The 26547-nt window shown below is 51.8% G+C and overlaps 9 protein-coding genes and 1 non-coding gene across 10 annotated transcripts; 6 read left to right on the top strand and 4 right to left on the bottom strand.

Moving 5' to 3' along the window:
* Positions 1-584: 584 nt before the first annotated feature.
* P170DRAFT_447560 (UbiD family decarboxylase) lies at positions 585-2208 on the top strand (the record flags this gene model as incomplete). The annotated part of the gene is made up of 4 exons (XM_024850887.1): positions 585-885; positions 1090-1459; positions 1509-1623; positions 1675-2208. 4 exons carry the CDS (start codon positions 585-587, stop codon positions 2206-2208), a joined length of 1320 nt encoding a protein of 439 aa, XP_024702929.1.
* Positions 2209-6435: 4227 nt separating this feature from the next.
* Positions 6436-7623, bottom strand: P170DRAFT_409841 (dihydrodipicolinate synthase family protein). The gene is made up of 2 exons (XM_024846815.1): positions 6857-7623; positions 6436-6797 (listed from the first exon to the last, which is right to left on the bottom strand). The coding sequence occupies exons 1-2, from the start codon at positions 7598-7600 to the stop codon at positions 6537-6539; spliced, it is 1005 nt and encodes a 334-aa protein (XP_024702928.1). The 5' UTR covers positions 7601-7623; the 3' UTR covers positions 6436-6536.
* Positions 7624-8028: 405 nt separating this feature from the next.
* P170DRAFT_496483 (uncharacterized protein) lies at positions 8029-8934 on the bottom strand (the record flags this gene model as incomplete). The annotated part of the gene is made up of 2 exons (XM_024854098.1): positions 8029-8528; positions 8619-8934. 2 exons carry the CDS (start codon positions 8932-8934, stop codon positions 8029-8031), a joined length of 816 nt encoding a protein of 271 aa, XP_024702927.1.
* Positions 8935-9509: 575 nt separating this feature from the next.
* P170DRAFT_426859 (tellurite-resistance/dicarboxylate transporter family protein) lies at positions 9510-10682 on the bottom strand (the record flags this gene model as incomplete). The annotated part of the gene is made up of 1 exon (XM_024847738.1): positions 9510-10682. The coding sequence occupies one exon, from the start codon at positions 10680-10682 to the stop codon at positions 9510-9512; it is 1173 nt and encodes a 390-aa protein (XP_024702926.1).
* Positions 10683-11536: 854 nt separating this feature from the next.
* On the bottom strand, positions 11537-13328 carry P170DRAFT_195237 (Zn(II)2Cys6 transcription factor domain-containing protein). Its single transcript, XM_024842730.1, has 3 exons — positions 13110-13328; positions 12291-13022; positions 11537-12237 (listed from the first exon to the last, which is right to left on the bottom strand). Exons 1-3 carry the CDS (start codon positions 13167-13169, stop codon positions 11623-11625), a joined length of 1407 nt encoding a protein of 468 aa, XP_024702925.1. The 5' UTR covers positions 13170-13328; the 3' UTR covers positions 11537-11622.
* Positions 13329-13499: 171 nt separating this feature from the next.
* On the top strand, positions 13500-15545 carry P170DRAFT_385457 (MFS general substrate transporter). The gene is made up of 3 exons (XM_024845730.1): positions 13500-14055; positions 14103-14474; positions 14522-15545. Exons 1-3 carry the CDS (start codon positions 13894-13896, stop codon positions 15443-15445), a joined length of 1458 nt encoding a protein of 485 aa, XP_024702924.1. The 5' UTR covers positions 13500-13893; the 3' UTR covers positions 15446-15545.
* A 671-nt stretch (positions 15546-16216) lies between these two features.
* On the top strand, positions 16217-19987 carry P170DRAFT_409830 (cation-translocating P-type ATPase; the record flags this gene model as incomplete). Its single annotated transcript, XM_024846814.1, has 10 exons — positions 16217-16452; positions 16504-16577; positions 16626-17165; positions 17211-17481; positions 17528-17768; positions 17818-18191; positions 18237-18585; positions 18634-19217; positions 19270-19587; positions 19663-19987. 10 exons carry the CDS (start codon positions 16217-16219, stop codon positions 19961-19963), a joined length of 3288 nt encoding a protein of 1095 aa, XP_024702923.1. The 3' UTR covers positions 19964-19987.
* A 745-nt stretch (positions 19988-20732) lies between these two features.
* Positions 20733-24912, top strand: P170DRAFT_385449 (uncharacterized protein). Its single transcript, XM_024845729.1, has 3 exons — positions 20733-20894; positions 20972-24474; positions 24522-24912. The coding sequence occupies exons 1-3, from the start codon at positions 20818-20820 to the stop codon at positions 24767-24769; spliced, it is 3828 nt and encodes a 1275-aa protein (XP_024702922.1). The 5' UTR covers positions 20733-20817; the 3' UTR covers positions 24770-24912.
* A 76-nt stretch (positions 24913-24988) lies between these two features.
* On the top strand, positions 24989-25086 carry P170DRAFT_t136. The gene has a single exon. It is a non-coding gene; the product is annotated as a tRNA-Ser (tRNA).
* Positions 25025-26487, top strand: P170DRAFT_456447 (hscarg dehydrogenase; the record flags this gene model as incomplete). The annotated part of the gene is made up of 2 exons (XM_024851622.1): positions 25025-25065; positions 25572-26487. 2 exons carry the CDS (start codon positions 25025-25027, stop codon positions 26485-26487), a joined length of 957 nt encoding a protein of 318 aa, XP_024702921.1.
* Between the last annotated feature and the right edge of the window lie 60 nt (positions 26488-26547).

The following is a 26547-nucleotide window of genomic DNA, read 5'->3' as shown; positions in this document are numbered from 1 at the left end:
ATCTTCGCATACTGAATTCGGTAGTGTGCAGGTAAACTCTTTCCGCACATGCCAAACATGTTCCTCGATGACTGGGTGGCTTTTGTCGCATGGTGCCAATCGTTCTATCCCCTGCGCATAGGTCAAGTCGCTTACTGGTTTTGAAAAGAAGCATGACCATGCGCTAAACAAACTTCAATCCAAGACATTCAATCCCATGTAATGTAAGGCATGAGGTCTCATGATAGTTGCCATCTGCAGCCACCTTTTTCGGGAACAAAATGCCGAGCCCTGTCGGCAGTGACGCGGAGTGGGTCCTCCCTTGCCGAAGGAGGTATGGGTCCGTATTGAACTTTTGTTTTTGCAATCCCGTTTACAAGAAAAATACTTGGCTCAATGATGCTCAAGTTCATGCATTGTGGATGTACAGATTACCTGTTACATCATTTAGATCAATTGCACGGTCAGGGATTATGACTTCTGTGGTCAGAAAAGCCATGATGTCGCGTAACGCCTTCCTCCAAAGCATCTTGTACTTTGTTATGTTTTTTCAAATCTAACGTCCAATCACGACCATTGTCGCGGAGCTCTACTTGTTTTGCACGATGGGTGACAATAAAACACCTGTTAACGACCTTCCTCATATGAATTTTCGTTCCTATATTGGCTCTTTGCGAAATGACAATGACCTAGTCGAAATCGACACCGAAGTTGACCCCTACCTCGAAGTCGGTGCGATCATCCGCAAAGTTTGCGAGACAGACGGCAAAGCACCTCTTTTTAAAAACCCCAAAGGTAAAAGAGGCCATCTGTTTCAGATACTCGGAGCACCGAACTCCCTTCGCTCTGATTCGACTCAGCGATATGGACGTCTCGCACGCCATCTCGGGCTACTGCCAACGTGCGGTATGAAAGAAATAATCGATAAGATGCTTTCAGCAAAGCTCTCCTCTCCGATTCCGCCTAACATTGTCTCGTCGGGCCCATGCAAAGAGAACATTCTAAGGAAGGGGGAATTTGATCTTACCGATTTGCCTGCACCGTGGCTACATAGGTCTGACGGCGGCAAGTACATCCAGACGTACGGAATGCATATCTTTTGATCCCCAGATGCATCCTGGACAAATTGGTCTATAGCACGAGGCATGAATACCGGGCCTGATCAGCTTGGTGTTCTTATAGCAAAGCCCCAGCACATCTGGCAGATCCAGCAACAGTGGAAAGCCGAGGGAAAGGACATGCCGTGGGCTCTTGCGATGGGTGTTCCTCCCGCAGCTACCATGGCTGCGGGAATGCCTCTTCCAGATGGTTGTAGCGAGGGCGAATATGTGGGAGCTATGACTGGTCATGCTATTGATGTCGTGAAGTGCGAGACGAATGAGCTGTTGGTCCCTGCAAACTCGGAGATAGTGTTTGAAGGGACTATCTCTTCTGATGCGGAGGACTGCGTATTAGAAGGGCCATTCGGAGAGATGCATGGGTGAGCTCTGACCTAGCACAACCTTCTCGGACTACTCTAATGATATCAGATATGTGTACCCGGGAGAGAGACATAAAAGTCCCAGCGTGAGAATAGATACTATCACGTTTCGGGACAATGCAATATTGCCGGTTTCATGTCCCGGTCGACTTACAGATGAAACCGTTTGTTAAATCCCATATTTGGCATTATTTTAGCTAACGACAATCTTTTAGCAAACTATGGTCGGTCCACTGGCAGCAGCTGAGATCCGCCAACGATGTCAGGATCACGGGTATCCTGTTGTTGAAGCAATGACCCCCTTCGAGTCTCAGGTTACTTGGGTTGCTCTCCAAATCGACACGGTCAGGCTCCGACAAATGAAGACGACGGCTGCAAAGCTCTGCAAATCTTTTGGGGAGTTGATATTTCATCACAAATGTGGCCTTACGATTCATCGAGTAGTCCTTGTGGGCGATGATATAGATGTTTACAACTTCCAGGACGTCATGTGGGCTTTCTGCACGAGATGCTGCCCTATCAAAGATGAGTATCTCTTCGACGATTGTCAGGCATTTCTTCTAATTCCCTATATGGCTCATGGTAATTGGAATCCTTTGAAAGGGGGCAAGGTCATCTCCAATGCTCTCCTGGCTAGTGAGTACATGGACGGGCCGGACTGGGAGACTGGGGACTTTGAGCATGGATACCCAGATAACGTTAAAGATAGGGTTATTGCGCGTTGGGATGAAATGGGGCTTCATACATAAACTAAATGTGGATTATACTTTATTTCATTCTCTCTGATTAACGCTCTAGTCCATTATTTCATTTGAATAACATCGCTGGATGTGTTTCCATTGTCATTCACCTCGGATGCTCTGCTCACTGCTATTCTGTGAATCTGCTATCATATGTTCTTCCCAGCATTTCGATGTATAGTGAATGACCTTCGTAGACCAATATTCACAGTATACTTTAATTGGCATTCCTCTCTCAATCTCTCTTCGTCTCTCTCTCTCTCTGGAACTTCTCCCTCTGCCATCTCTACCATCTACGATGGACCATATCTTAAACTTTCATCTGGAGAGAGCCCCTGACTCATTCTATTGAAACCTTCATACAGTTATCATCCAGCATTCTATCCAATCCTGATCCCAGCAAGCTTATGGGGCTTCAGGTCCAACAAAATGTCTCTTCAGTTGACCTCGTTCACACTACCCGCCGGGTTAATCGGTCTACAAACAAACGAAAGTGATCTATCTAGCTCTTGGACTCCGGCCTTGCGTCGGAGAATCTCTCCAATTGAAAAGCTTATGTCAACAACAAAGTCCAGTTCGATCTTTTTTCGACCCAGGACTTCGGGGTCGGAGCTCTCATCTGACAAAGCCATTGCAACACAGCTGGGTTCATATGTCTTAGTGAGCCCGGAAAAAGCCAGGACCATACAACATGAATTGATTTGCTAGAGCTGTAAAGACTGTAAGTCCTTGGTTTGCAACGCTACCCCGTCCTAATCTTCCATGTCATTGACATGAGCATGAGCACAGGACCGGGAATACCGCACGTCATTGCTAAGTTTCTGGCCAATGCATTGTTCTCTTACAAACATCTCGCAGGCCCTACCTCATTGCAAAGCTCAAAAAGGTAGCAACTTAAGCCCTGCAAGAAAAGTCCCGGATATGTGGATGACAATACTCCAACATTGCTTCCCTATCAACATGGCATGACATCTGCCAAAACAATCGAGCACATCCCAATGATTTCATGAGAGCCGGACAGGATTACATATGATTCATAAAAGCAAAATGCCAACAGGAATCACGCACCTGATGAGACATTGTTGAAGAAGCCCTCCAGACTTTTCTCGCGGACCCAGATCGACAATCAATACAGAATTGCGTCTGCTATTTTGGCTTCGGCTACGCATGTTCAGCTCTTCATCCTATCCAATAACACGTCATGAATTCGACCTGTCCTTCCCTTTTGAATTGACCGTTGCAAGAAGGTACAGCGTCTTACCATATCGAAGCAAGATACATATCTATCTGCTCCCACTCGAATGCAGTGAAACATTCGGTGGCTAGGTGGAGCTGCAACCAGAAACGCGGCACACCTGGGTTACATTTGGTATTACATGTGCACACTGCATTTTATCAATCTTAAAGAAGGACTTAAAACGAGTCGTGGCCTTGCGGTAATCCAAGGCAGTATCTGGCTTGATGATGAGCGATCTTATAACTGCACACAGATCGTTCCACGAATAGGGGGATAGACAATGTGCTAGTCGCTCGCAAGTCTCTCGAACAGAAACTGTTGCATTCCACATACGGCTCTTATTGACGACTGATTGTGATTCATCACAGCTACATAACCGATCACACTCTCCCGAACGTTCGCTGGGATCTGAGGCGAACAACCCGGACTACTAGTGGTTTCATAATGCTAATATTCAACATACCGCACTGAGCATACTGCTTCTCGCTTATGTGCAGCCCAACAGTGCTTTCTTCTATAGCACCACCAATACAACGTTAAAGCTGAGTAGAGGTTTAGGAAGCTTGGTTATCACCAACTGGGCAATAGACTATGCTACAGTCTTGTACTCGAAATGCCTGGTTCACGACATATCCAAGCTAGAAGCCTCCCGTAGCAAAGTGGTTGCTTCAGTTCCTAGAGACCTATTACCCAAATGACATGGACTTTGGTGTACTTCTTCAGTCAGACGTTTTCCCGGATAATTTTGCTTCCAACGGGTCCGGAAGGATATCTGGGAATAACATGTAAGTGCTTTCTTTGATTTATTTTTTCCGAGGACCATAAGACTGGTAACTAACGAGCCAGAATAGGCCACGAAATGAAGAACTCTTCTCTCGTGTTGTCTTTTCTCGGTGATAGTCTAAACTACTAGACTAAACGGAAGAACTCGGGTTGTCAGCGCTTTTCTGGCTCGAATGTTCTCCAGAAACATTTTCAGTATCCACAAAGTGATACCGTTGTCACCGCATCGCTGGAATGGACATAATGCCATTTAAGTTCAAGAAACCAACATATGCTCCGTTCCGACTGCCAACTCTCTGAAACCTCGATCAATACCTGCTTGTCTGGCAAAGAAGAACCTAGATCAACCTGAACAGGACAAGGCCTTGGCACTTCCATTCATCTGACAGCGGATCTACACAGATCCCGCTTCAAATGGCCATCATACATCTATCAGAGCCTTGGGGCTGCTATTTCAATTCCGATACTCCATCGAAGTGCCGGTTCCCATTGCCTTAGACGATCCTGCCCTACATCGAGAATACGGTGATCCGAAACATATTCATCTTGAGCCTATAGCCTTTGGTAGCCATCGGTAGGCGATAGCTTTGATCCACTATTCCATTATTACCTTGGGTGGCAAGACCCTCTCTGTGCTCTGATATTTGTGGTGTTTCTCGAGACTTTCTGGGCGTTCTGTCAAATACGGCTGTGCGTCCCTTCCTGTTACCACGCAAAGTCTCTCTGGCTTAGGATCCAGGCACCAATTCCGAGAGAAAGATACAGGGCTAGAGAAAGCAATTCTGCCTATCCCGATGCCTATGGACAGCCGGATTCGTCAACGACATCGTTATATACATGAATTGGTTTAGAATATGCTGGATCGGGTCTAAGACAACTGTTCGTACCGACTTACTCTTTACTCTTTCATGCAACCGCTGTCAAATGTTGCTGTTACTTCTACACCGAGCTCCCTGGGAGATTCTGCCCTAAGCTCTGGTCCGTTAATCACGATTTGACCAAGCAACAAACGACGAATTTATCTATTATCTTTGCCGCAGCTGCTGAAAAGCGCTGATACAGAATTACAAAAGAAGGACATGACACGGAAGACAGCTGACGAAGCTGTTAGTGTGCCACAAAAGAACGAGGTCGATATGGTCTTGCGCGAAGCCATCGAGGCAGAGTGTACTTCTAGTACTGAATTGATATCTGACTTTGAGAATTCCGCGACAGTCTATCTAGGAATCCGGCTGCCCCTTGTGTTTGCAAGGTAGACTTTCAAAATACTAGTGCGTTCACTCTTATTGCAAATGTGCTCCTCGAGTTGAACTTGAGGGTACTCTCGAGCCGGTCCGTGGGGTTGACCACGCAATACCATACATTGCATTATGAAGACCAAAGAAAGAATACTTATACGTGCAAGATGGATAAGGAAAGAAACTTGTCTCCCCGACTCAATCATTCCTGGTTCAAGGTGGTATTTCCCAACATGCGTTCACGACAGCCTAATGACGCGGCGGGGAATTCTATCCAATAAGAAGTCAACTAGCATTCACAACAGAACACCAGGAAATCTCGCAATACAGTTCTGGTCTTTCTCGTCTGGCCAATAAATAGTGGGAAAACTTGCAGAAACTCAAATATTCAGAAAAAGGAGAAGTAACAAAAATCAGTGATTCGAACCAAAAGAAAGTATAGAGTGCCTGCCATTTTAGAGCCGGGAAAATTAACACAGGAGATCTTAGGATCTACTATTCCCTTACCCTAAGAAAAAATCTGATCTAAGAATCTCAGCACTTAAAAATCCTGATTTACTATCTGGCAGCCGCAAAAAACAGAGAACACCTGGAGATACCCGAGATAAAAACTCGCGCTGATATCCGAGCCCAAAACTAGGGTCTTATTTCACCTACCACTGATCTGTTTAGGCGATATCAGAAAGACCAGATATTACAAAAATAGCCCAGAAATTTCTGATTCCAACCCTGCTCGAGGATCAGAGAAGCCCTTTTAAGGTTTAAAAACAAAAATAAACTAGAGATCTAACAAAAGCTATCCATTCTCTTTAAAGCTCCCGTCCAGGAAGCTCGAAATTTCTTCTTAAAAATAGAAAAAGAGACAACCTACAGGGTCCGTAAAAGTATTAAGCAATTTAAGTTGCTGGAGAGGCGAATCTTTAGGGAAAATTCAGCCTATGCAAACTATAAGACCAGAAAAAGCATCAATAAACATAAGTCGGAGTACACCCCCCTGAGGAAGATAACGCCTAGAAAGATTAAGAAAAAATTACTAAAAAAGGCTAAGGCCCCAAGGGCCCCATCGTCAATTCAAACCCTCACAACCCCTCCTCGATCTCCTTCAACCCCTGCACCTGTCGAACAATCCAGTCTCTCTTCCCCTCGTCCACAAACTTTGGATACGGCCTCCGACACCAACAATCCTCCTCGTCGTAGCCCAGATACTTCCCAACCACCCATTTCGTCCCGTTGATTCCTCCCTTCGCAAATCCCCATTCCGCGACGGCCAGTTTCTGCTGCAGCTGTTCCGCTGCGTCGCGCTGGCCGGATGTATACAGGTTGTAGATCTCGACACATGTCTGCTTTCATCAGCCTTCCTTTCCCAGGTCCAACCAACAGATGAAAGGGTAAATCTCACCTTCGGAAACAAATTCGCCAGTCCCGTAATACACCCAGCTCCACCAACACTCAAACACGGAACAAGCCAATCACTCTGACCCGCGAGAGCCACAAACCCTGGCACATCCTCATCCCCCTTCCCATCTCCACCACCAGAAGACGAAGCAATAAACCTCCTCGCAGACCCAAACCTCGCCGCCGTCCTCGTCACCGACGCAATACTCCCACACGTCAACTTGACCGCCACGATATTGCGATGCTCACCCAACCGCTCCAACATCTGCGACGAAACATTCAACCCGCCCACCACACCGGGGAAGTTATACACCACCACCGGCACGGGCACGTTGTCCGCTACTTCCTCGAAGAACTGCACGATTGCGTCGTCATCCATCGCGAACGCGAAATACCCCGGCACGAGGACAAGCACATAGTCAGCCCCCGCTTCTGCGGCGCTCTTTGCGTCGTCAATGATAGCGTGGGTACTGCCGCCGAATGTGCCCACTGTGATTGGGGTTTTCGGGCGGTTCAGGCGGTGTGCGATCGATCGGGTGAGTTTTATGAGGTGGGACTTTTCAGAGGGCGTGAGGGTTGCGGCTTCGCCGTTGGTGCCGGCGAGGACGATGCCGTGGAGGGGGGAAGAGAGGAGGTAGTTGAGGTGGGCTTCTTGGAGGGGGAGGTTGAGGGTTTGAGTTGGGGAGGGGGAGAAGAAGGTGAGACTGGGGACGTGGATTCCTGGGGGGAAGGGGAGGTTGGAAGGCATTTTGGAGAGATGGTTAAGTGGTGGATGGGATGATTTCGAGAGAGATGAGATGAGGATGCGGTGGTGTTTTTATGAGGCGAGACGTCGGCGTTGCTCCGCCTGAGATCATTGCCTGATGGGGAAGGCATCGGCGGTTTTCCGAGTACTCCATATATAGCATTTCTAGAGGCTCGTCCATTGAGGGAAGCAAATTCTCCTATTCCCATTTATCTTGGTAGGCGTGATAAACCCATAGGCCCGCTCATCGTTTGACGTCAGGAATTTCTTTCACACCGTAATAATATCTTGGGGCTTCCCTTGTCAGTGACAAGTGACAAGGATTCTCTCAACCTTGTAAGGAAATTGTGGTCAAAATATGTATACACCATATCATCGCAGTCACTGCTCACTCGCCAGTATCAAAACACACCGTGCATTTTCCGCGTGTGTTAATGATTCCCCGCGACCTCGTAGACCCTCGGCTCCTGCCCCAACTCCGCGGGGAAAGCCATTCTACGTCTTTCAGAACCAACTGGACCAGCTTCATACTGCTGTACAGCTGCCGAGCCCTGCGACATGATTATCACGTCCTTGTTTCGCATGTTCTTCGTGTAAATTCGCCGTTGCATGAAGATTGTGCCCAATGCAATGAGCAGGCATGTGCCCAGTCCTGCCCCTAACCCGGCTGCGACCGCCGTGGTCTTCTTGGACTCGGAAGGGTTTGCTTCCGGAGAGCACGTCGCTGATGCTGTAGATTCTGGAATATCGGACACGGTGGCGGATGGGAGGGAGGCGGACGTCGATCCCGATAACGGCGTGACGGTCACATTTAACATCTCTCCCATGTCTAGCCTCGCAGCATCGCGGCAGCAGTCGGTCCCGTTACTGGCGCACCAGAATCCGTAGCCCTGGAGCGGACAGGGTTTGATGTATGGTGTGGCATCGGAGGCTGTGCGTTAAAGTCAAGGTTTGCGAGGTTGAACATCAGTAAAGAGTGGCTTAAATCCGTTGCGAATCATCATCTTCAGGTCATACTAACCTGCACGGTTCATACTAGGACACAGGCCACTTTTCCACGTCGAGTCGGTACAGGCGCCCTGTCTCAAAAGGCCCCTGTAATATGAACTCTGAACATAACAAGCGCCTCCGGTGAGACATATATCGTTGGGCACCTCGTTACTTTTCGCGATGGCGCAACAGGCACTTTCCTCCTGATCAGGGAAGCATGGTTGAAAGCTCGAGTCTGTTTTCTCCCCGTTGGTGTAATAGCACGTTCGCGCCTGGACTACAGCAAGGACAGAGGACTGCAGGGCGAGGAATTGCAGTAAGCTTTGAGCTGAAGCTATACGGCGCATTTTTCAAGTCTTCCAGCCTTGAACGAAATGATATGAGGTGTTGAATAGAGAAACATGCAATGGAAACCAATGGACTATTTACCCCGAGGCGCCACCCCCTTGATTTATGCAGGCCATCAGCCTCGCGGACCCCGCATCAGCCTCGTTAGACCGGGAAACCCTGATGGTATAGCAAGTGATGCGGGTCTCCTTCGATTAGCATTCTGCGTTAAGACTGTCAGACAACGGCATATCACAGCGGGTTTTGAGGATGGTGGATACGCTTGCTGGTGCTTTGACAGGCCCAGAGTGGGCTTCCCTTGGTAAAGCAATGTGCTTTGGCTCACAGTGATTCAGCCGCCGACTTGGCCTCGCCCATGTCCGTGGAGACGGGTTTAACCGACCCATCCCTATTTCTCGGCGGGTTTGGGGTCCAAAGTTCAGATCCAGTGTCGGGTATGGGTTTGACATAGACCCGTTGATAAACAATGCAAGCATCAAAGATCTCGAGAACTAGTAGACTAACTGCGGAATCGATCATAATCTAACATGATTCGTCATATATACATCGCCGTATTCACTCCACATCCAACACTCTAAATCTTCCGTCGCATCTCCATCCCCTTCCTAAAGAAATCCCTCAGCTGCAGGCTCGTCATCGTCAACCACAACGCAACCTGCAACAGCGTCATCGCCGTCGCCACCCACCCGATCGCCACGGAGCTCAGCGCAGACGAGATCTTCGCCGTAGCCAACACGAACCCCGTATTCGGAAACACCATGCACCACCACAACAATCCGAAACTAGTAGATCGTTTGAACAGCGCATGCAGCAAGCTGATCATCGACAGGCAGAAAAGGAAGAACGCCAGCGTCCAGAGCAGAATCCCCGTGAAGACAGCCACGATGAGAAGCACGTCGGCGGTGCGCACGGACGTCGCCTCGGAGATGTAATGGTCCGGAAACTTCTCCACCGCCGCGGTGGCCATACCGATAAAAGCGATGATCGTGAAGCTGGGCGGGCCGACGGTGATGAACATTTCCGGGCGGAAGTATGGCTCGGGCAGGCCTTCCGAGTTCAGCTCGAGGAAGCATTGTGCGAGGACCATGAGGAACATTAAGAAGCCGAATCCCTGCATCGTGGTGCCGCCGATGAGCATGGGGATTGCGCGCGATGGAGGCTGGCTGGTGGCCATGACGCCGGCCATGGTGCCAGAGAGCATCGGAGGGAAGAAGGGCATGATGCGAACGATGCAGAAGTGTTTGTCCGTGCTGGTGCCGGACGAGGGCAGACGCCAGCCCAGCAGGATCGATATGGCCAGCGAGATGCCGGTGTAGATCCAGAAGAAGATGTTCATGAGGATCGGGAGCCATTCACCGACATGTGGTGTGGCGTAGCTGGTGGTATTCATGAGGATGGTCGCGAACGCCAGCAGACATGACGGAACGAGAAATAGTTCCTGCGGCGTTTTGTAGCGGAAGAACTCCGCTGAGATTGCGGGATGTGTCACTTTAGTCGACGTCTTAAGAGCCATGAGAGACTCGAACACCATGCTTAATGACACGAGGACGAAGATCACAATCGAGATCATGAAAACAATGATCCCGATGACATCCAGACCGGTGAATCGGTTAGGTGTCTGCTTGAGAAGAACAGCAATCCCCCCGAAGCTGAGTGCAACCGTGTAACAAGGCCATGTTATCGAATTCGTCACTGTCCTCAGGGATGTGCGGGTATCTTTTTCGTCGCCGTTCAAAGGGCCGTCCATTGCGCCTGCCCGGTGCCTCTTGGATATCCTATGGCGTGGGATGGGTATCGGAACGAAGATATCGCTGGTAAAAAGCAAGGGATGCAGGAAGAATGTGGACCGAATACTCAAAGTCGATAAAGTTTGCTCGTTTCCTTCGCTCCCGTCGACAGAAATAAAATATTTAAGCAAGGGAATCCGCCGAGATTCAGTCCCCTGAAGACCCCAGTCCAGCAGGATATTTGGCTTGGCATTCGGCCGCAAATCGCACCAACGTCACGGCCCGGAAATTGAGCGATTCATGCGAGCGTGTGTGGCAGGCATAAAGCCGACTTTCACTTTCGACATTTTGCGCGTTGAGATCGACCGGTGGAATCGATGATGCTGGGGCCCACTTGGCTCCACCGGGTAGAGTATGAGGTCATAATTGCGCAACAAACAAGGAACAGGAAGGGCATTTGGCAGTGGAGAACAATTTCTGATTGATTGCTTCCAGCTGGTCCCTGACCATGCCAAAATCGCATGGAGATCCGTTAGCCCTATCGCTTGCCCTATCGGTTCCTGTGAGAGGTTAGACTTGGTATGCGATACGAACCACAGAAATCCGTCGTGCCAGTTCTTGGCGAACCTCAAGAATATCCACCGACCATCTTGTTACTGAGATGCAGCAGAACCCCTCACTCAAATTCTCGAACGGCACAGACCTTGAAACCGGAGCGAGCAAATGTCAACAGAAGTCTGCCTATCCAAACTTTGGCGACAGGCAATAACAAATTGTCGTGCATGTAGGAATATTAACAGAAACGAGCGCGTTGCAGTCTGGTTCTAAACAGCGATTAGCAGAAGCATCACGTGTCGTCGAGCAACTGCCAGCTACCTAAGGACTTTTCGATACTATATGCAAGAACATTCCGATGACCCGCATCGATGATCCATCAAGCAACATGCAAAACAGCCGCCCTCAGTCCGAACCGCCCAACAATCCATCGAACCTGAATGCCCCTCCCAGTTTCTGTATCAGAGCCATCGCCTCCTCCTGCTGTTTTGGGTTTGAGCTATACAAAAGCACGGCCTTCAACGGCGCAATCGAAGAACCGAAACAATACACATCCTGGAACTCGACGATCGACGTCGTGGCACCGATGATGACTTGGCAATGGTGCTGGATGCCATCACAGAGGCGGACCTTGGGGTCTTGGGAGTGAGCAAGTGTCAGGATACAGGCGAGACTCCAGAGGGTCATGATCATGAAAGTGTCCGAACAGGTGACATCGTCGGTGAGCGGAATTGCATATAGGATGTCATTTGGCGGGCAGTAATGGGGATAATGGAAATGAACGGAAGGGAATTCCAAGAGCAAGGTATCCGCCAGTCGGCTCAGTTGCCGTCTAATGTGATCGGTGGGCTCTTCCTCATCTTCCGTTTCAAAAGGACTCACGCGGGAGGACAGAAGCTCGGGGATTTCGGTCAGGACATCGACAAACTCGTCATGCGTGTCCTTGTCGCTGACTTGCAGTGACGGAATGGGGTAGCGTGCGGGAGACCCGTCCATGAATTGGTCAATGTTATAGGTAATCTGGACACCACCGGTTAGTGGCGAAACTCTCCCAAGAATGACGACGGGCTTACCAATAATCGTTGGATCACCTGGAACAGCTCACGCAGATGCCCACTCTGGTACGTCCTCGGGTGTAGACTACTCAGCAGCGTTGCTGCTGCACTAAGATGCTGGTAACAGGCATTGGGGTTCGTCGACAGCATCATCTCGGCATAGGCGAGGATGACGAAATTGGTGATTTCCTCGGGTCGATCGGGCTGGATGGACGCCAGACGGGGGGCCCGCAGCAGCTTCTGTCGCTGATGCTGGATGCTCACGCCGTACCACTTGCGGGCCTCGACCATGGCAGCCTTGTCTTTGTTGAAGGTGCCAAAGAACGCCAAGGACACCGCACGGACGCTGGATTGCCAATCAGAGCGGCCCTCGGGTTCGCCCATTCCACGACACAGGTAAATCCACAGGCTACGCCGCGTTTTGTACATGCCGGATTTCTCGAAGAAGGATAGAAAGCGGTCGACCATATGCAGCTGCAGGGTCAGGCTGACGTTCGGTTGGAGGGCGGCGGGCGTCGTGCATGAGGGCGGCGTCTTCCGCGGCACCTGGCGCTGACGTTTCGCCGGCACGATGGCAGAGTTGGGAGGACAGTTGGGGTTCGACTGATCGGTCACATTCTCGCCGATGCGTTTATACTTGCTCGATTTATCGGAACTGGTGGCCTCCAGGAAGATGGATCCCTGGGTAGGACCCGGGCACTTAAGAGTGCGACGTATACACTGGGAGCATTGTGGCCATGTCTCGTCACACTAGGCTGAAATAAGCGGGACAAATCTCCAGATTTAAGTGGGTAGGCCGAAGGGGAGAACCGGGGAAGAGACAAAGGAGGAACCGACCTTGACTTTCCGCTCGCGACAGGTCTTGCAGCCTTTGCTTAGCCCGGGATAGCGGGCCATGATGGCTGCGGGTCATTCAGGATGGGAATGAATTTTCAGGGGAAGGAGTTCACAGCCACCAAAGGATGGGAATTCGACGTGGCCTGCCAATGCAGCCCCAGGCAGCCAATCACGCGTGGCTGACTAAGGGTCACCTGACGCCGCCTGCTGCACCTCCGCAAAAGTTGCCCAATGCGGCCTAGTCGCTTTTCCAGCGTATAGCCGCTGCGTTTATAGGGAGTGCCCTCTCCTGCCACACATTGGCTGGCTGGGATCGAATACCTCGTCCTTGGCGGTGCTTGGTGTGCTCGCTGTCAGAAGTATATCTCCTCGTGGTCCATGCTCCGACGATCTCAGGTCAGCACATTATTTTGTCCAAGCCTCATCTATATTGTATCCAGCAAGTGTCCGCGGACCGCGGAGAAGTCCTATTATTCTTATCAGTCGATCCCCCTCGGACACCGGATAATATTCCCCCCCACCACACATTTTCCATTGACAATAATGCCGACTAAAGTGCAAATGACACTTCGGGTTAAGCTCCGAGGAAAAACGCCCGGGATCCACCAGCAAAATGCTTGACCCGAGCTCCCTCCCGTCCCGAGCGGGTCTCTTATCAAGATCCGAGTGATAAGCGCACAATGTTTTTATCTAATTGTCGCTGGTGGTGCCATCGAGGGGTATATATACTGTGGCAGCCAAGCAATCCATCTGCTGGATTTGACAGGAAGACCCCAGCGGAACAATGTTGGAACAGGATCACGGCGTGGATACTGCCACGCATCAGCAGCCGCTGAACCACGAGTCCAAAGGGCAAGACACGGTGGTCGTTGACAATGAGCTCGAACATGGCCGTAGAATCTACCGCCCGACCCGATGGCAAAGTAATCTGACGATTCTCAGCTGTGTGAGTAAGACATTTCCGCTGCTTCTACCAGTCGCTAACCCAGTCAGTACATTGCCAACTTCAGCGATGGCTTCCAGAACTCACTGGCGAACCCTACCAATGTCATTTTCAAGCAGCTGCTCGGCACGTCTGGTTACCCGTCCGAGATGCAGACGCGAATCAGTAACGCCCTCCTCATCGGTGCGATTCTTGGTGTGGTGGCTCTTGGGTACATTTCCGACATGACCTCTCGCCGTGCGGGTCTATTATTCACCTCCGGACTAGTGACCATCGCCACGTTAATGTCTGCTCTGGCACTGCAGGTGCATCCAACATATAACATGCTGTGGTACTTCGTGGTGGTTCGCGGAATCTGTGGATTCGGTGTTGGTGGTGAATATCCTCCCAGTGCCGCAGCGGGAATCGAGGAGTCCGACGATGTAAGCCGAGCCCCTTGACTGTCGGAGGCCATGTACTGACAACCCAGTTCAAACGTCGCTACCGCGGACCGATATTCGTGTCCTTCACTACGTTGATGGCCACCTCGGCCGCACCAATCCAGATGATCGTGTACCTCGTCTGCCTGAAAGCCAGCAACAACAACCTCCCGGTCACCTTCCATGCCATCTACTCCATCGCCACCATTCTCCCGGCCATCATCCTGGTGCTGCGATTCTTCATGACCGACTCCACCCTCTTCCATTATTCCAACTTCAAGCGACAGAAGAAACCCCCGAGACTCTACTGGCTCCTCGCCAAGCGATACTGGCGGCGTCTCTTCACCACCTCCCTGGCCTTTTTCCTCTACGACTTCATCAACTTCCCCAACAGCATCATGTCCAGCACCATCATCTCCTCCCTCGTGCAAGACCACAACATCCAAACCACCGCCATCTGGCAGGTGATTCTGGCCGCGCTGCCCGTCCCCGGTGTCCTCGTCGGCGCGTGGCTCACCAACGTCATCGGCCGGCGCAACACCGGCCTCGTCGGTTTCGCCGGCTACGTCGTCCTCGGGTTCATCATCGGAGGGACCTTCCCCAAACTCTCGCAGCACATGGGCGCCTTCGTGGTGTTGTACGGCCTGCTGCAGGCCTTCGGGCACCTCGGCCCCGGTGCAACCATCGGGCTAATCTCCACCGAGTCGTTCCCCACCGCGTTGCGCGGCATGGGGTACAGCGTGGCCACGGCGTTCGGTCGGACAGGTGCGGCGGTGGGGACGCAGTGCTTCACGCCGCTGCAGGAGGCGGCGGGCAAGAGTGCGACATTTTATCTAGCGGGCGGGGTGGCTATTCTGGGGATGATCGTGTATTGGTTTCTGCCGGAGAGCGGAGAGTTGAATCTCGAGGAGGAGGATCGCGCGTTGGAGGAGTATCTGGCGCAGCGTGGGTTTGGGATGGAGAGGAAGGCTTGAGGGACTTGTTAGGTCTCGTGTTCGTATAATGTCTCGTAATCTGATCATTACTAGGTTATGTAGGTGGTTTGCAGTAGGTAAGCGAACAGGCAGCCATCACTCCATTGCATCTTCCATGCACGAATATCCAGCGTCCACAACTTATATCCTACCCCGTTCGGACGGTCTAGACCGCGTCCGGCCAAGTGGCTGTTCGGCCCCGCCCTTCACTCGGGAGCAGCCAATAAGAGACTTTACAACGCACGGACACCCACCAACTGGAGAAGCCGAGAAGCTTGAAACATCTCGACTTGGATGTCCCTGGTAGCAGCCCTGGAGGTCAGGTATGGGCAAAAGGAACAGTGAACAGGATTGTCCCTGGCAATAACGAAAACCAGTATGAGGGATATTTCCCCGCTATCGTTGAATCGGGCATTTCCACGACCAGGAAATTACCATTTCCCTCCTTCTGCTGCGGGAATAATCAGCCAAAACATCTACACCCGCTATCCGCATCGAGTACAGCTCCCGTTAGGCATTTACGGCCGCAAATGGCCACCCACGGTTGAACGAGGAGCAGCCGCAAGCGAGCTGACGGCCGCTCTAAGCTGTGGCTGCCATAATTCACGCACCTATCATCCACGCGACGCCATGCGCCCGGCTGCACGATCACCGCAGCTGGCAGAAATCTATAAGAATCCGAACCCGGGCATGATGGTCGTTTTCCTTGTTACCTTCAGTCTCTTTGTCTCTGTGGCGCAAACGCTCTGTCCCTGTTGAACCACTTGCGCAATGGAAGATACGATAGAGGAGACAGATCTCAAGGCCGATCGCGCGCGTCTTCGTTGGCAGGCGGTCGACGAAGAGAATGCCACTGATGCGGCCAGAGCGCAGGCCCAGTCGAGGCCGGCGAATCTCAAGAGGAAGTCTTCCGCTGCTTCAATGGGCTCGCAGTTCTCGATTCGCAGTATGAATCGGAGGGCTACGGTTGATCCGTCGATCACTCTTCCCATCCATTATCGCACGATGTGAGTGGCTTATAGTGAGAGACGCTAGATTCTTCTCTGACATGAACACAGCTCGTTTGAGATTGATGAAGGAAAGGAACGTCAGCGCGCAGAGGCTGTCGAAGCCAAAAACATCATCGCGGATGGTAAGCTCGTCACCCAATAAATTGAATGACAAGACCTGATCACGATAGACCTGTCAAACCTCGACTGGCACCTCCTCTCCTCGACCGACCTACAGAAGCGATGGCAAGTCGACATCTCTCAAGGTCTCTCTCCGGAACAAGTCGATCATCGCCTGAGCCAGCACGGCAAGAATACGCTGTCGCACCTCCCACACCCTTGGTTCTCCCAGATCTTCGGGTACTTCTTCAAAGGCTTTGGTGCTATCCTGCTGACGGGATGTATCTTGGTCTTTGTCTCGTGGAAGCCGTTAGGGCACCCACCTGCGATCGCCAACCTAGCCCTAGCGATCGTCCTTTTGGCGGTCTTTTTCATCCAGGCGGCCTTCAATGCGTGGCAGGACTGGTCGTCCTCTCGCGTGATGGCTTCGATCACGGCCATGCTTCCCGAAAGTTGTCTTGTCTTGAGAGATGGGTCCCAGACGATGGTCCCGGCTCCGGAGATTGTTCCCGGTGATGTCGTCTACATCAAGGCGGGTAACAAGCTTCCGGCAGATATTCGCTTTCTGGAGGTCTCAAATGATGCCTCTTTGGATCGCTCCATCCTGACTGGTATGGTATTTCCCCAATGGCTTTTACGGCAGCTAACATCGTCAGGTGAATCACTTCCGATCAACGCGACCGTCGATTCGACGGATAACAACTACCTTGAAACGCATTGCATTGGCCTCCAAGGCACTCACTGCGTTTCGGGAACTATTCTCGGCCTGGTCGTCTCGACAGGAGATTCAACGGTCTTCGGCAAAATTGCCAAACTGACAAATGAACCAAAGAAGGGTCTCAGCACGCTGGAAAAGGAAATCCTGCGCTTCGTTGTCTTCATTGTCCTGATTATGTTGTTCATGGTGATTATCGTGATCATCGTCTGGTATTTATCCCCACCCGTTTCTTTGATCTATCACTGACAATGGCAGGGCTACATGGCTAAGAGTCAAACATCCCGATTGGATCAACGTGCCGACTTTGATTGTGGACTGCGTCAGCATCGCTATTGCCTTCATCCCAGAGGGTCTTCCGATCGCCCTGACAGCCAGCTTAACAATCACGGCAGCCCTGATGAGCAAGAACAAGATCCTGTGCAAGTCGCTCAAAACGGTGGAAACTCTCGGTGCTGTCTCTGTCATCTGTTCGGATAAGACGGGCACACTGACAAGGGTATTTGGCCTTCTATTCAGATGCGTGATGGGGACTAATATCGCGTTAGAACAAAATGTTCGTGACGGACAGCGCGGTCTCGACGAATCGCTTCGACCCGGGAACGGTCAGGGATGTTCTGGGCGTGCAACACCTCCGATCTATCGCCGCTCTCTGCAATGCGGCCGAGTTTGACGCCTCATCCGCAAATCTGCCCGTCTCGGCAAGACATGTATACGGCGATGCGACCGACCAAGCTGTCCTGCGGTTTTCGGAAACTCTTGGCCCCACGGAGGAGCTCCGTCAGAAGTGGAAAAAGACCTTTGAGTTACCCTTCAATAGCAAGAACAAATTCATGATACGGACGTTCACTGCCGTCGACCCTGGGGCAGTGTCGCTGGCTTTGTCTCCAGATGAGACGTCGCGGTTTCAGAGAGAGGACTCGTAAGTGGCCTTCATCCGCTTGCATTCAGCCACTAACACATGCAGGATCCTCACCATCAAAGGCGCACCGGATATTCTGATAGAGCGCTGTACCAAAACTGCCAGTGCGGATGGGAGCGTGAAACCCCTGGACGAATCGACCTTGGCTGCTGTCAAAGATCTCAAAGACCGCTGGTCTAGCGAAGGCAAGCGTGTCATCCTATTAGCTCGGAAGGTTCTCCCTGCAGCAGAGATCGGAATTTCTCCGTCCTCACGAGATTTCGAGTCTGAGGCTTTTCGCCAGGCCAGCACGGATTTGACCCTAGTCGGCCTGCTTGGTATTGTTGACCCTCCCAGAGAGGAGATTCCCGACGTCGTCAAGACATTGAGGGGAGCAGGTATTCGGATATTTATGGTTTGTCACTCTCAGATGATTCACTAGGATACGAATTAACTCGTGAAGGTCACTGGCGACTTTGGCCTGACGGCTCTGTCAATCGCGCGGCAGTGCGGAATTGTAACTGCGACAGAGGTCGACAATGACAAAGCCCTCCAACGGTTCCCGGGTTCCAATGTAACCGAGAAAGGCCTAGCCACATCCTCAGCCATCGTCCTCACCGGCACCGAGCTGATGAGTCTCAACGACCACCAATGGGACCAACTCTGCCAGTACAAGGAGATTGTTTTTTCGCGCACCACCCCCGAGCAGAAACTGCGCATCGTGCGTGAGTTCCGCGCCAGAGACGAAATCGTCGGTATGACCGGTGACGGTGTCAATGATGCTCCATCTCTCAAGGCAGCCGACATCGGTATCGCATTGGGAAGCGGCTCCGACATTGCGATCGAGGCGTCTGATATGGTCCTAATGGACTCGTTCTCCGCCATCGTGGAGGCCGTGCAATACGGCCGGGTGGTCTTTGACAACCTCAAGAAGACAATCATCTACCTGCTCCCTGCTGGCTCTTTCTCGGAGTTCTGGCCCGTCATGACTAGCGTCGTGTTCGGATTGCCGCAGGTGTTGTCTTCGTTCCTGATGATCATTATCTGGTAAGCTTTCCCCCTTGGCTCTCCCATTGACAAACAACATTAACCCGGATAGCTGCTTCACCGACTGCGCAGCCGCCACCGTCCTCGCGTACGAAAAACCCGAAGCCGACGTCCTGCTGCGTCCTCCCCGCAAGCCCAAGAAGGACCGCCTCGTCAACTGGAAACTGATCCTGCACGCATACTGCGTCCTCGGGCTGCTGGAAACACTGACCTCCTTTTCCATGGCCTACTGGTACCTTCAGCGCAACGGCATCCCGTTCTCCGCGCTGTGGTTCAAGTTCGGCGAGGTCCCAGTCGATATTGATCCGGATTGGTATACTGCGCATCTGAACGAGGCCAGCTCGGTATACTTTATCAATCTGGTTGTGATGTAAGCCAGCCCCTCCCCTTTCCCCTCTTCCTTCCTTCGCTCCCTAGCCAGAACTAATTGTTAATGTGAATAAAGGCAATGGTTCAACCTCATGGCCGTGCGCACCCGCCGTCTCTCCATCTTCGAGCACCCGCCCGCGTTCAACAAACAGACGCAGAACCTGCTGCTCTTTCCGGCGATTGTCTTCGCGCTAGCCATGGCGGTTCTGTGGTTGTATATTCCGCCGCTGCAGGATGTGCTGAATACCACTACTGTACCGGCGGAGCATTACTTCCTTCCTGCGGCGTTTGGGCTAGGGATTTTGTCTCTGGACGAACTGAGGAAGGCGGGGGTGAGGAGATGGCCTGGGGGTTTTTTGGCCAGGTGCGCTTGGTAGGATCGGTGTTTTGGATTTGTGGGGAGACTTTTGAAGTTAGAACAGTTGGGTTTAATTGTGATATGGTGTAAAATGACAAACATCTGCTGAGCCTTTCGCGGTTTGATATATATAGTTCCATTTTGGATACCATTCGAAACTCCCATATTATATATGAAACCTGATCTGGTTATTTCGAATGGCACACAAGCATCAGCATGGATAGATGGTCAATCGGATATCAATCAGAAACATCAAGTGAGCAAGTCGGCAGGCAAATGCACCAGAACACTACCAACCGAAGACCGACTTGTCCAGACCGGCCCAGACTTGCCTTCGGTGCCTGGAATTGTGGGCCACATTCTGCTGCGACTCACCGCCCGCCCCTCTTTCTCCCCGAGAATTAATTTGCCTCCTCTTGTTCCCTCTTCGCCACCCGCCATGGGAGCTGCTTCGCGCGATGCATTATCAATGAACCATCATTGCTTAGTCTCCGCATGCCTGCTTATCATGGACCGAACAACGACTATCAATGCCAAGCAGATGCCGGTAACGCCTTGGCTTCGATATCTACTCGTGGATGGCCGGGAAATTGGCTCCAGTGGGGACTATTAGATAATCGACTCGGATGAGGATTGCCTGAGGAGCCAATAAAGTCCACCGGCACACGATATGAGCCAATCGATTGGCGGAATCCTTGCCGTCAAGACTTTGGGATATGGGTAAACCAAAGCCCGACCTAATCAAAATATGAACTGGACGTGCGAGCTGCCGCCACCGGGACGCACGTGCAGTGCTTCAGATGTCGCGGATGCTGCCCAGCACCGCTGCACTCATCCCTCGCAGCCCATGCCAGCTCGCCGACCACAGCTGCCATGTCATGTCCGCCGCCATTGCAGTCCCCGAAGCGCCAAGTTAGCTTTGGCACCACGCGCGAGCGGGAGTTTTGCAAGTGGGTCTATTCTTCCCTGTCGCGCTTCGGCCACTCGAATCGCATGCATCCTATACTAACCCATGCGCCCGGAATAGGTATCTGCCCTCGTATCATCTCAGCCTGCCACTCAGCCAGCATGTTTCGGCCGATTCTCCGTGTCCTCAACTTACTCGACCCTGCCCCGATACCGTCCTCACGGCTTTTGCCCAGCTGGGCGCCTTGCGCTTGAACGCCGAACGAGTGTTCATTTCCCTTTTCGGAAAGCATAACCAGCACATCCTTGCGGAAGCATCGCGGACACTGAGTCTGCAAGACGACAATGAGTTTGACGAGGATGATGAGCTATGGATGGGGTGCTGTACCGTCGCCTACGAGCGCAGCTTTTGCAAGAATGTGTGCGAACTTTATTGCGCTCCTCGGTGCTGGGAAGAAAAGGCCTTTGTCGTCCCGGACCTTCAGAAAGACGATCGATTCTCGGAGGCGGTTGATGTGAAGTACTTCCCACATCTCCGATTTCTCGCTTGCGTGCCGATCGTCAGTCCGAAGGGGGTAGTGATTGGCGCCTATACCGTTATGGACACGAAACCCCGTCCGCCTTTGGACAAAAGGACGATCAAATTCTTATGTGACATGTCAGTCACGGTTATGAGCCATCTTGATACAAATCGGTCCAAGACTCGACACCTACGCAGCGAGCGCATGGTGGTCGGACTGGGCAGTTTCCTTGAAGGGAAGGCTAGCCTACGCAGTTCGTGGTTGGAAAGCAGCGAGCATCCCTGCAGTGGCGACCTTGGCGAACCCTTGGAAGGACATATCAACGCAAGGCAGCAAGCAAAGCAAGCATTGGCTGATTCTGAGAGGGCGTTGCATGAGGCAGGTTTCACACGGCGCTTGCCGCTCCGCTCGCGGAACCCTCGGCCTTCGGACGACCAGGACATTCGGCCCTGCGGAAAGCTCCTCTCGAACGGTGTGACGACAGCAGAGAATGCCACGAGGAGTCAGTCAGTGCCGAAATGGTCGTCGGTGAAAGAGCTTCCCGAGCAGAACGCGACGACCGGTGCCGGGCGGCATGATACGTACGACATTGAAGTAAGGCAGACTTTCTCCCGCGCGGCCAATATTGTGCGCGAGTCTCTTGCTGTGGAGGGTGCTGCTTTCTTCGACGCTAATTTCGCCTCTCACGGTGGCTTGGTCAATAATGCAAAGTCCGAGACGGACTACAGCGACACAGACAGCGCCATGACTAGCGACGACAATGGGACGATATGCGGGGGGTCCTCGGCTCCAAATGACGGGCATGCCACTAATCTGATGGATGAATCTAATCCCTGCAATATCCTTGGATTTTCTACCACATCGGCCTCTAGTATCAACTACCAGCCCGTTGGCGATAAGCGAATGACTGTTTCCGAGTCATTTATGAAAGGGCTACTGCATCGATACCCCCGAGGCAAAATATTCAACTTCGCGGAAGATGGAACGCTATCATCCGGTGATACGAGCGATGCACTGTTCCAAAACTTCAAAGCCGACAGTCTTGGTGCTAGCTTGGGGGATAACCGGCGAAAGCGAGGGCGCAAATATAAAAAGACCGGGAAGACAATGGTTCGCCAAGACGTCTACACTTTGCGCCAATTTGCCCCTGGGTCCCGCAGCATCATATTCGTCCCGTTGTGGGATTCGCACAAGGGAAGATGGTACTCGGGCTGTCTGGTCTGGACTAAAACCCCCCTTCGCGTTTTCACCCGTGACGATGAACTCACATTTCTTTTTGCCTTTGGACACAGCGTCATGGCAGAGGTTCATCGACTTGGCTACGATCTCGCCGAGCGGGCGAAGTCAGATTTGCTCGCGAGTATCAGTCATGAGCTGCGATCGCCGCTACATGGGGTTTTTGGCACGGCGGAGTTGTTGGCGGAGACAAGTATGAACGCTTTTCAATTGGGAATGGTGCACACGATTGAGTCCTGCGCCAGCACATTGTTCGACTCCATCAACCACCTGCTTGAGTATGCAAACATCAACAATATGCGCAAGGGTCGTCCTCTCGGGGGATCATCGTCCAATGGTGACTATTTCAACTTGCCGCCAGACAAGGGACAGTTTAGGTATTTGCAGGGCCAAGAGGGCCCGCCAAATCTGAACCCCAGCATTCAGCTCGATGCCGTGCTGGAGGAGGTTGTGGAGAGTGTCTTCGCGGGTTACGCCTTCCTGAATGGATCGCGGTCGCCGCTGCGTAAACCATCTACTCCGGGCGGGGTTCTGTCCGTGATTCCGACGCTTTCCAACCAGGCATCGGGTCGGGTGAAGTTGGTCTTGGACATCAACCATTCCATAAATTGGAAGTTCGTAACCCAGGCAGGTGCCTGGCGGCTTATCCTGATGAACATTCTTGGGAACGCCCTGAAATTCACCCAGGAGGGACTGATATATGTGACACTAGACGCGTCGCCGATTGATGCCGAAAGCTCTTCTGCCGACGCCATGTCACAGGTCACGTTAACCGTCAAAGACACGGGGACTGGTATCAGTCAGAAATACTTGCAAGATGACATCTTCGGTGCATTTTCAAAAGAGAACCCGCTTACCCCAGGAACTGGGCTCGGCCTGAATATCACCTACCGAACGGTAGCTGCTCTCGGTGGTGATATACAAGTGTATTCCCAGAACGGACTGGGCACCGAGGTTATCACCCGAGTTTCTCTTCCACAGTCGCTTGAGATTGAGCCGGATGGTATCGATCAGCTGTGCCCTGTGGTTGAGACAAAAGAGCTTGTACGGGGCACATCTATCGGGATCTTGGGATTTGGCGAGTCCGAACAGGATATAAGGCTACGGTCGTCCACAATCCAGTTGTGTCAAGGATGGTTTGACATGAATGTTGTTGAATTGGATGTCCTCCAAAACAATACTCGACACTGCGATTTCTATATCACAACGCAGGAATACATGGAGCTGGACGACCAACGAATCAGGTCTATACCCCCGGGCCCGACTCGGAAATTTGCCTCTTCGGTGGTAGTAATCTGTCCATCGCCGGGAGCTGCACGGGCCATGTTCACTGCGGCCAGGGCACGAGGCGACCTGGAAGTTATCGAGTTCATCAGTCAGCCTTGCGGACCGAGAAAACTGGCCAAGACACTGAAAACATGCTGTCTGCGTCAGCGCGGTCGACAGAGACTCTCGACAGCGGAGACTAGACTTCTCGTCCCTTTCCAGCAAGATGGAAAATATCATATCCCACCGATACCGGAGGAAGCCCACGATTCAGATTTCACGCTCAAAGGAATGAGTGTGAGGGTAAAAGATGCTAGTCCGCTAGAATCGTCAAATCAGTCTGATGCTTCTACGACCGACCCGGATCAAGATTCCTCGCCTGCCACTTCCGCCCAAGTACCCGGGTCATTATCACCGGAAACAACCCCTTCCCCGACCAGCCCCCCTAGGGTTTTGATTGTTGATGACAACGAGATCAACGTCAAGCTCTTAGAGGCATTCATGAGGAAGCTAGGTTGCGAATCTTCCATCGCACGGAACGGTCTCGAAGCAGTCGAGTCTTTCAAGGCGCAGCCGAAGACGTTCAGCATAATCTTGATGGGTAAGCACCTGTCCCCTGTTATCGAATTACAACTCACATTATGATAGATATTTCGATGCCAGTCATGGACGGTCTGGAATCGACGCGACAAATCCGGGAGTTTGAAAAACAGCTGAATCGGGTGACGCCAGTGACGATCGCCGCTTTGACTGGCCTAGCACAGGCGGAAGTCCGTCGGGATGCGATTGCATCGGGGATGGATATCTTTCTCACGAAGCCCGTGAGGTTAAAGAGCTTACAGCCGATTTTCGAGGGGAGGGGGTTGTTACGTTCGCCTAGCAACTCTGATGATTGATTTTGCCCTAATGCACCTTACGACAACCGAGACAACCGAGTGATACTGTTACTGAACACGACTGGACATATTAGCGAGGTTGATCTCGTGTATAATTTGATGATACCAATATGAACTAATGGAAATATCAATATCACTTACCGGATTTATGAGACGAAATGCTTGTAGCCCTAATATCTTGGATATTCACGCCTGTCCTCGGAATACATCTTTCCTGGAGTCAGTGTGGCCGAGTGGTTAAGGCGATAGACTAGAATGGATCTCATCTATCTCATCTATTGGGTTCGCCCGCACAGGTTCGAGTCCTGTCGCTGACGATTTCTTTCTTTTTTTTTTCCAGCGGCGAGCGAGGGTTCGACTCCCCCTGTTTCTGGTGGAATGCCTGTATGGATAGCTACTAGATAGGAAAATAAAAAGGAACGTACGTCGTAATACATCTTCCCTTGGTGCAGACTTCGTAGACAAAGCTGAGGAGAATGGACTTCCACATTCGTTAGAAATATTGTGGTGAAGAAGAGACCGAGGGAGTCCTAAGGGAAGGTGATGTCAGGGGTTGCTTGTTTACTTCATTGGTCATTCGGAGTCCAGACCGCGACGGCCATTTTATACCTCAGGCTCTTTCCTCATCTCTCTTCTGCCTCCAACGAATCCCCATCTCACTATCCATCCATTCATCCATCAGCCCCAAACACAAAACAGAAACCAAACCCCCAAGACAAGAACAAAATGCCCACCCTCGTCCTCACAAACTCCACCTCCCACCAATCCACCTCCATCATCTCCGCCATCCAATCCTCCCCAGCCTTACGCACCCAATACTCCATCCGCGGCCTCACACGCGACCCCTCGCCCCCAAATGCGCCCCCCTCATCTCCTCCGGCATCACCCTATTCAAAGCCTCCCCCAAAGACCCCTCCTCTCTACGCCTCGCCTTCCAAAACGCAGACATCATCTTCGCCACAATCCTCACCCTCTACGACGGCCATACCTACGAGCATGAGCTCACACACGGGAAAGCCATCGCCGACGCCGCCGTCGCCATGGCTGTTCCATTCCTCATATACAGCACATTGCCAAGTATCAGGGAGATTTCCGGCGGACGGCTAACGAGGGGAGGACACTTCGACGCGAAGAAGGAGGTCGAGATGTATATTCGTGGCTTGCCGATAAGAGCGGCGTTCGTGAGCCCGGGTTCGTTCATGGAGAATTTCCATGCCGCGTTGGCGCCGAGACGTGTCCCTGCTCCTGCTCCTGCTCCTTCCATCTCTACTCCTGAGTCAGGGGCTGAGAAGAATGCGGAAGGGGATGAGGTGTATGCACTCACGTGCTTCATCGCCCCCGAGACCAAAGTCCCTCTCATCGATGTGACGGATGACTTCGGGAAGTGGGTGGTCGCTATTCTTTCGGATTTTGAGCGTTTCGAGGATCGGGTCGTTTGTGCGGCGACGAGGATGTATTCGATGCGCGAGATTGTCGAGATTATGAGTAAGGTGTCGGGGAAGAGGGTGGTGTATAAGCAGCTGGGGAAGGAGGTTTGGGGTGGGTTTCTACCACAGGAGAGGAGGGAGTTCATGCTGGATATGATGCAGTGTTTTCAGGATTATGGGTATTTTGGCGAGAGAACCGAGGAGAAGGTTAGAGTGGGACGGGCCGAGGCGAAGGGGGAGGTTACGGAGTTGGAGGGGTTTTTGAGGAGGTATCCTTTGGTTCTGGGTTAGGCTCTATGGGGTGAATTGAGATGGAGGGATGGTGGTAATAGTCTGATTAGCATTCATGAT

Source organism: Aspergillus steynii (genome assembly GCF_002849105.1).
Source record: "Aspergillus steynii IBT 23096 chromosome Unknown P170scaffold_5, whole genome shotgun sequence".
Taxonomy (NCBI): Eukaryota; Fungi; Ascomycota; class Eurotiomycetes; order Eurotiales; family Aspergillaceae; genus Aspergillus; species Aspergillus steynii.
The sequence above is the reverse complement of the archived record's forward strand: the minus strand, read 5'-3'. Positions and strand labels throughout refer to the sequence as shown.

Coding starts and splice junctions, on each gene's coding strand:
- P170DRAFT_195237 (XM_024842730.1), bottom strand. CDS start 13,169: ATGGCCCGCTATCCCGGGCTAAGCAAAGGCTGCAAGACCTGTCGCGAG. Junction 13,023..13,109: donor GTCGCGAGCGGAAAGTCAAG/GTCGGTTCCTCC, acceptor ATTTCAGCCTAG/TGTGACGAGACATGGCCACA. Junction 12,238..12,290: donor AGGTGATCCAACGATTATTG/GTAAGCCCGTCG, acceptor GGTGGTGTCCAG/ATTACCTATAACATTGACCA.
- P170DRAFT_385449 (XM_024845729.1), top strand. CDS start 20,818: ATGTCATGTCCGCCGCCATTGCAGTCCCCGAAGCGCCAAGTTAGCTTT. Junction 20,895..20,971: donor CGCGAGCGGGAGTTTTGCAA/GTGGGTCTATTC, acceptor CGCCCGGAATAG/GTATCTGCCCTCGTATCATC. Junction 24,475..24,521: donor GTTCAGCATAATCTTGATGG/GTAAGCACCTGT, acceptor ACATTATGATAG/ATATTTCGATGCCAGTCATG.
- P170DRAFT_385457 (XM_024845730.1), top strand. CDS start 13,894: ATGTTGGAACAGGATCACGGCGTGGATACTGCCACGCATCAGCAGCCG. Junction 14,056..14,102: donor ATCTGACGATTCTCAGCTGT/GTGAGTAAGACA, acceptor TAACCCAGTCAG/TACATTGCCAACTTCAGCGA. Junction 14,475..14,521: donor GAATCGAGGAGTCCGACGAT/GTAAGCCGAGCC, acceptor CTGACAACCCAG/TTCAAACGTCGCTACCGCGG.
- P170DRAFT_409841 (XM_024846815.1), bottom strand. CDS start 7,600: ATGCCTTCCAACCTCCCCTTCCCCCCAGGAATCCACGTCCCCAGTCTC. Junction 6,798..6,856: donor TGGCGAATTTGTTTCCGAAG/GTGAGATTTACC, acceptor TGATGAAAGCAG/ACATGTGTCGAGATCTACAA.